At 47.8% G+C, this 8159-nt stretch overlaps 1 protein-coding gene across 1 annotated transcript; it reads right to left on the minus strand.

Annotated features, from left to right (window-relative positions):
* Window positions 1-245: 245 nt before the first annotated feature.
* FAM96B (family with sequence similarity 96, member B) lies at window positions 246-3782 on the minus strand. Its single transcript, XM_008574145.1, has 6 exons — window positions 3566-3782; window positions 3123-3248; window positions 2184-2206; window positions 1799-1924; window positions 1329-1374; window positions 246-863 (listed from the first exon to the last, which is right to left on the minus strand). The coding sequence occupies exons 1-6, from the start codon at window positions 3780-3782 to the stop codon at window positions 766-768; spliced, it is 636 nt and encodes a 211-aa protein (XP_008572367.1). The 3' UTR covers window positions 246-765.
* Between the last annotated feature and the right edge of the window lie 4377 nt (window positions 3783-8159).

Below are 8159 nucleotides of genomic sequence, written 5' to 3' on the forward strand. Positions count from 1 at the left end.
ATAATCAATTTTGATTCAATAAAAATTAAAAGAAAAAAAAAAGAAAAAAAGTCAGTGCCAAAAAAGACAATGGTGGGGAGTGACAGAGACAATTCTGGAAGAGGCTAAAGAGAGTTAACAACCAAATGCAATACATAAACCTTTACTGCAGTCTAATTTTTAATTAAAAAAAAATTATGAATGACATTTTGAGGAAATGCCTATATGACTGTATATTAAGTGGTGGTGTGGAATTGTCATCTTTTGGTCAGATAAAAGTACTGTGGTTATATAGGCTTACAGTTATACATGTAGGATGCAGTACTTAAAAGTAAAGAATCGTCTCTGCAGCTTACTCAAATATATTTACATACATACACAAAAATAAGGCCAGTGTTCCACAGGTCAACAACTGTTGAATCTAGTGGTGGTGGTGGGTATATGGGTATATTCATACACTACACTTTCCTTTTTTAAAATTTTTATTTTGGTATACTTGTAACTTTCCCTAATTGAAACACTGAGAGAAATTTTTTAAATAAATAAATAAACTGCACCTCATAGATCCATCCTGCACAGGCACTCACAACCACCACCCCCTCTCAAACCCCAAGTGACTCCACCAAGATGAAAGATGCTAAGTCATGCTGGGAAATGAATATAAATTAAGGGTGCATTACAAAATGCAAAATGTTAGTTTCTCATTGTCAGTGATTCAACAAAAAAAAGGCCATGTGGAGCTGGGATCGGGACACCAGTGTGCAGGCTGGGGGTCAAAAGCCAGGCTCAGGAGCGTGATGACAGGCACTGATTCACAACCTCCAGCAGGTGGGTGTTCTCCAGGGCAGCTGCCACCCGCTCCTTATCTGCAAGCTGCTTGTTCACTGGGCAGGAAGGAGGGAGTGGGAAGGACAGTGTCAAAGCCAGGCTCTGGCCAGCTGCAAGCCAGCCCCACCTCCAAGCCTTTGTACAGGTGAAGTCCCCACCAACAAGGCCCTCCTGTAACCTCATTCCCAGGACTCCAAGCCTTGATCAAGCTACTTCAACCTCGTGAGCCCACACCTATCCTGCCTTCTTCAGACCCCTCCCATCTGGCTGCTTATGTCTGCCTCCTGTACTGCTGAAGCTTGAAACACTTTGGTTCGAGGTTGGGGAGAGGGGAGGACACAGCAAGCACAGGAGACTCAAGTCAGGCCAGCTTTGGACCAGGCTACCACCTTCAGTGGAGTCTCTGGCAATATGACCCAGTCCCCAACCCCTAATCATGTCCCACCAATCACTGTGGCAAAGGGGGAGCCTCAGACAACTTGGAGCCCCAGGGCAAAACGCTCACACCAGCTCAAACTTACCTGCATGCTCTGAAGCGTGGGTTCCCGGTGTAATGTGCACGTCCATCTGAGAGGGAGATATCCAGAGCCTGAGCAGCCACCCACCGGTGCCCACCCACGTGCTCCCCCCCGCCCCAGGTCCTCAGCTACTCCAGCTTATCCTTTCTCCTACTCATGTCCCTGGACTCTGGCCCTTTTATTACACCCCAAACCCACCCACAGCCACTCCAACTATATCCAAAGAAGTGACAAACTACTGTTGATTTAAAGGCATCCTTAGTCCCAAACAATCCACAGCTCCCTAATGCCCTTCCTGCTACATTCCTGACTACTTTTCTGCACTTTCCCGCTCACAGCTTTATTCTTTGTCACACCAACTTGGAAAGCCTCCTCCCAGTTTCATCTCTACTGGCTGGGATCCTTTCAGGCCCTACTTTGATATCCTCCTCCTCAGTAGCAGACACTCACCCCCAGGCACAGCTCCAACTGACCTTGAAACGCTGGGGAAGGGAGCGCAGAAGCTTGACCTTGATGGACAGGCCAATGAGGGTGGCCATACTGCAGTGCGGAATGGTGGGCGTGAAGGCCACAGCAACTGTGCTCTCAGGGTCGCTCACCTGGTTATGGATGGGGGAGATGTCAGGCGTCTTGGCCCTTCCAGAAAAAACCCCCTCTTCTTAGTTGGTTGGTTTGAGCAAGTTCGTCTAACTTCTACGAAGCCTCGGTTTCCTCATCCATAAAATGGGCACAACAATCCTCCCTCCCAAACAGCCCACTAACTGTTCGTGAGCTGACAGAACTCCAGCCCCTAATGCACAGCTGAACCTTTCTGATTCTTCCGAACAACGTCTCCCTCGGACGCTGAGAGTAACTTACCTGCACCCGGACTTGCCGTGGTGCTGACAACACCAAGTAAGGGTTAAGATCCCCTTACCGGTCATCTTTTGAAAAAAATAAATAAATAAAAAAAATAAAGTTAACAGGTGGAAGGGGGAGTGATTACTTATTAGTTAATGGTGTTTTGCTGTGGTCATGAAAAAGCTGTGTAACTAGAGAGATGTGGTAGCTGAATAATATTGGGAATAAATGAACTGCCACTGAATTGTACACTTTATAATGGTTCCATTGTATGTTATCTGAATTTCACGCCAATTTTTTATTTTATTGATATATTTTCTGTCTCACTAATTGACTCTTTGGGTTTGGTTTGGTTTTGTCTGGCAGCTGGCAGGCAGAACGACCCAAACCCTTGACCTTGGTGTGATAACACTGCACTCTAACCAACTGGGCTGACTGGCCAGCCCTCCTCTTTACTAATTGAATTAGCGGAAATTCCCTTAATTTTTTTTTTTAAAATCAACTTCAGTTCCTCCCATCCCACCTCAGGGTTCAGTCACCCCCCTGGCAGGGAAGACCAGACACCAGCCCCCACCCCTGTCCCACTTGGAGTGGCACCCCGGGGACTTCCTCAGAGAAGCCCTCCTGGGTTCTCCAATTACAGACTTTTGCGCCCTCCCCTGCACCCCCAACATCCTTGTCAGACCTGTGACTACAATGACAGTGAATGCAGTGATTTCAGGTTTGAGGACAGGATGCTTGGTATGGCAGAGGGACTGCAAAAGTCGCGCAGCTCCTTCCTAGGAGGCCAAAGGGAAACCGAGCAGAAAAGAGGCCAAGCCGCCCTTGCTAGCCATTGGCTCCCCATGTGACCTGTGCCCGCTCGTCCCGCTCTCCTGCCGACCCACCTTGCCCTGCCCCAATGCCACGCGCCCCAGCTGCTCCCCGCCCTGTGCAAAGGAAGACCTGCTAGCAGACCACGCAGCTGGACCGACTTCGCGCGCGGCTGAGCGCCCTGGCCTGTGGGCTCCTGCTTCTCCTCGTCCGGGGCCAGGGTGAGGCTCTGTCGGGGGCGACAGGGACCGGGGTGGGCTCTGCCACATTCTGCAGAGGCAAACCTGAGACTGTGGGAGGGAAGACGCCAGGGAGGTGGGAACTGAGGAGATGACGGTGCGGGAACCGTGTGCCCCACCCGAGCCTCCCACCCACCCAGGATGTGCCCCCTGAATCACAGAGAGGGTCAGGGCTGCCCCAGGCCCCCAAACAAAGAGGACGTTTGAGTGGAGTACTAGCAGCCTTGAGGGTAACAGGGGAGGTTTCAGGACGTTTTCGTCCTGTGTTTGTGGCTGGAGCCGGTGCTGCCAGAGGGTAGTAACAACAATAACCCGTTCCTGTTGTCTTTGGCTCTGAGTGTGTCTCACCTTTGGCTAGAGTGGCACCCTGATCCCCTCGAAAGGGGCCCCAGGCAAGGTTACTGGCCCTCAGAGAATACAGAAGCGCCTGGAACCACAGCCTAAAGCCAATCTGAGAAGCAGCCAGATGTGAGAAGCAGCCTGTGTCCCTCTTCCCCGTGCAACGATGTGGCCTCGAAGGCAAAGGTGATGTGATGGTACTTTGTGCCTTCCAGGCTTTCTCCATGCCCTTGTCCGAATCTCAGGCCTTGTGGCACTGTGCCCGGGGTGTGTATGAAGCCCATGATCCTCTCACCTACAACACCCCTTGGTGTAGGACCTGACTCTCTCCTTCACCTTTTCGCAGTCTAATCTAGCCAGGAGGACCCCTCCCCTATGACTCACTCTCAAGGAACTTTCTCCCTTACCTGCCCTGTACCAGGCTTTCAGAAGTCACCGGGACCTGTTAGGCAGGGAGATCTGCCCAGCTTCACTGATGTCTCCTTTTTAAAATATTATTTTGGGTTGGACCCACATTCAGAAAGAATAATTGACAAGACATAAGAGAGCCCAGGTGATAGGTCATACCCTCTTCTGTCCCACCCAGTCCTGGCTCCTCCACAGGGACAAACAAGGCCCCTAAGGGCCTTCCACTTAGCACCCAGGAGTTTAACCAAGAATACATGTGTGCACTTGTCTTTCGTTTTTACCTAAATGGTCACAAACCCCCTTTTTGTGCCAGGATTTTTCTTTTCCTGACAACAGTGGGTGACCTCCTCTCACCCCTACATGGTAGACCTTCCTCAAACCCTTTTTTAAAAATTACTTTTTATTTTTTAAAAGATGACCGGTAGGGGGATCTTAACCCTTGACTTGGTGTTTTCAGCACTACACTCTCTTAAGTGAGCCACGGGCCAGCCCTTTCCTCAAACCCTTTAATGGAAGGGCTTCTCTTCAAGGATGAAGCATCCGAGGCCTGGCTGTTCAGCTCACTTGGTCACAGCGTGATGCTGATAACACCAAGGTCAAGGGTTCCCATCTCTATGCCGCCAACAACAACAAAAAAGCATGAAGTGTCCTTGATAACTGGTCTCTAGTCAGTTACATTTCAGCAGATTTTTTTCTTCCCTGCATCTAACGTCAGGCTTCAGTGGTTACAATGAATTACATGGATAGACATCCCACCTGGCAAGGAATTGTGTGTAGGCAGCGTGTTACTGGGGGGAGGAGTGGGCTTTTTGACGTGGAAAGACATTGCTCAGTTGCCCTCTCTGGAGCCTGTGAGTGGCTGCTGACCCCGGCCTCATCAACCCCAGATGGCATGGAACATGTTGATCCATGTCGATCTGATAAGTGTAGGGTGGCAGTAGCTTCCTGGGGTTGTGTTTGTTTTTTACTTTTTGTTATGGAACCCGGCTCAGATCTGCCAAATTCTGCAGAGGCAGAACCTGAGACGGTGGGAGAGAAAGGTGGGAGCTGGTATGTTACACTTCTTACTGTGTAACGGAGATGAAAAAAGGATTACTCAAAGCACCATGAATGCATTAAGAAGCCCGAAGGGTCTGTATCCCAGAGAAAACTGGTTACAGCAGCCATTCAAAGTTAGCTTCTGTTTTTTATTGTAAAGACAAGGATGTTTCACAGGAAAATTCAGTTGATTCAATCATTACAAAAGGACACAAGGACATGGGCAGTGTTACAAAAGTTATCTATGGCTGAGTACAGCTTAAGCAATGGAAACTAGTAGCATCAGTAAAATTAACAATGTGACATTCCAAAGTAAAATTAGTGAAAAGCTATGTTGGTTAAACTGGCTCATTAAAGTATAACCTCTCCTTAAGCATAAGTTACATTCTTATAAAGTCTAAGTACTATTATTTCTAAAGTTTCCCCCAACAGACAGCTTGCCCCTAGCAAACATTTTTTTCACATCTTTCAGCAATTCTTAAAATCTCTTACAGGATCGGTCTGACAACCACCTGTTAGCTCTAAATTCATTAAAGTATACATTCCCATACCTAAACAGTGATTAGAGTTGTTTAGATGGGCTTTTGCCCTCTGGCTATAAGCCCTCACCTTCTACCAGAGGACTTTTTCCCCTTACATGCATTTATCCCCTTAGTGCTTACATTTAATTTACAATTGTAGTATAACATCTGAGAATGGCTAAATCAGCAAAGAGGAATACATATTTACAATATTTCCCCCAAAACAAAGAAACATAACCAAACCTTTTAATAAAGTGACTTTCGGAATTTTATTTATGAGCAGATTTATTTGTTTCACTTTAAAAATATTCCTATTTTTATTCTTTCTTTTAGTTTTTGTTTATTCTCTTATTCGTGTGTGTGTGTTTTCATTCTTTTAACTTTTTTCTTTTTTCTTTCAGAGGAGTTTTTTTTAAAGCATCAACTGTTTTTTTTTTTGTTTTTTTTTTCTTTTTGTCTTTCTTCGTGACCGGCAACGGATCGCAACCCTCAGTGTTGCGCCCGTACCGGACAGGGACCAGCAACGGGATCACGACCCTCGGTGTTGCGCCCGCACCTCGCTCAGCCAGTGAGCAGCCGGTCTGTATGTGGGATCCGAAAGCTCGGCGGGAGTGCCGTCGCGCTCCCAAGCGGCGCACTGTAGCAGTGCGCCACCGGGCCGGCCCTGCATCAACTGTTTTTACATTATGTACATATGTATAGATATTTTCTTGTCCTTTCTGGTTTTTTGCCCCGGTGTTTGGAAAGATGGGGGCAGGGTAGGCCCTGCAGTCTGAGACTCTCTTAGCAAGGCTGGATCTAAGAGCAGGAAATGATCTAGGTGGCAGGAAATGCGATGAAACTCCCCTGGTTCCTCTGTCCCCAAACAGACACTCGCTCACAAATGAAAACCATTTCCCCTCCCAGTCCCTAAGAGAAGGGAAACCCAGCAGGGACATTGGTCCATTTGCCACCACTCCTGAGCTCCCTTTTCTGCTGACCAATTTACATGCATCGTAAAAATGCTTGTTTTTCCAACCAAAAAACAAACAAACAAATGTAAAGACCAAAACTCAAAACAAACTATCAGGGGCCAGCCCGTGGCTCACTCAGTAGAGTGTGGTGCTGATAACACCAAGGCCCCAGGTTTGGATCCCATATAGGGATGGCCGATTAGCTCATTGGCTGAGTGTGGTGCTGACAACACCAAGTCAAGGTTTAAGATCCCCTTACCGGTCATGTTTAAAAAAAAAAACAAAAAAACTATCTGCTTGGAAATTTCTATAGATAAAATATCCCAAAGTCAGAGACACTCTCCCTGCACAATCCCTGCTCTGAAGGGGTTTCTGCACCTCCCCTTTGATAAAAAGACAAAAATACATAAAGAAGTAATCTTTTCAGTTTTTCCACAGGAGCGACAACAACAACAAAAGAAGCAGGAAGCTTCCAGTTATGGGTCATTAACAATAATCTTAATGAGGTTTTTGCTCAGTACTCAGGGTCCTTTACAGAGAAGTTGCCCTAACTGAGGCACCCTGGAAATAAGTCACTGGCTTTTCCTCAAAGTTTCAGCCCGAGGGTGCTGGGCCTGGAGACGAATGAAGGGGCAGAAGGTCTTGGGAACAGACTGCAGTTTTTAAGGTGCAGACCAGAGAATCAGCAGATTGGAAGAAACAGATAGAATGCCATCTCCTACCAGGACCCAGTATTCTCTAAGAAGGCCTGTTAATGCCAGGACAAAGCTGGGTGAGGTGTCTGAGAGGGGACCCCTCTGCCTCTACTGCTTTGGAAGTTGCAAGCATGTGGTTGAGGTCTGTACTCTGGGTGGATCGCACTTCAGACCCCTGGTGCCTGGCTCCATCTCCTCCCCACATAGGGCTTTAGGAGGAGGAAAGCCTGAGATGGCTACAGGAAAGGGGCCAGGAAGGTGCATGAGGGGCAGGGACAAGGTTGTGCTATCAATATCCTTACAGATAGGGAGCAGAGTGCAATTTTGCATCTATCATTTATAAGCTCTGGCCACAGGCTGCCACTATTGGTCATCACACATATAAATATTGAACTAAAAGAAATTCCAACCGTTCGTTCCTTCCATTCTTTTTTTAAAGAAAAAAGCTCTCTGCTGCCCAAGAGAGATGATCTTTGGACAGGCCATTGAATGCCAAGAAAAAGAGGGCAGTTGATGGGGCTGGGCCAAGGGCGGTGGAGTGAGAGACAGGCCCTGCCCTCCCTCCCTCCCTCCTCACACACAGGCACATGCCCTCCCCCTTCCGTGGCTGCAGGCAGAGGGCAATGACCGGCTTCTCAGCAGGAGCACCATCCTCTGAAACGTGTCAGATCAGTGAGTCACTAAACACAGGCCTGTGCTCTGGGGGCTACACTAAACCCGAGGTCTGGAGGAGCCTGGCTGGGAGGCAGGTGGAGACTTGGCCCAGTCCTCTGCTACCCCCAGCTGAGGACATGAGTCCTGGAAATCCCTGTTCAGACAGGAATGAGGACATGTGGAAAAGGGCAGCCAAGGGGCTGACCAGTTAGCTCAGTTGGTTAGAACGTGGTGTCAAGGATTCAGATCCCCATACGGCCAGCCACCAAAAAGACCAAAAAAAAAAAAAAAAAAAAAAAAAAAAAAAAAACCCAGAAAAGAAAAGAAAAGAAAA

This window comes from Galeopterus variegatus, unplaced genomic scaffold (assembly GCF_000696425.1).
Source record: "Galeopterus variegatus unplaced genomic scaffold, G_variegatus-3.0.2 Scaffold999, whole genome shotgun sequence".
Lineage (NCBI taxonomy): Eukaryota > Metazoa > Chordata > Mammalia > Dermoptera > Cynocephalidae > Galeopterus > Galeopterus variegatus.

Coding starts and splice junctions, on each gene's coding strand:
- FAM96B (XM_008574145.1), bottom strand. CDS start 3,782: ATGGAGAAAGCCTGGAAGGCACAAAGTACCATCACATCACCTTTGCCT. Junction 3,249..3,565: donor GGGTGCCACTCTAGCCAAAG/GTGAGACACACT, acceptor TTGCCTCTGCAG/AATGTGGCAGAGCCCACCCC. Junction 864..1,328: donor CCACGCTTCAGAGCATGCAG/GTAAGTTTGAGC, acceptor CTTCCTGCCCAG/TGAACAAGCAGCTTGCAGAT.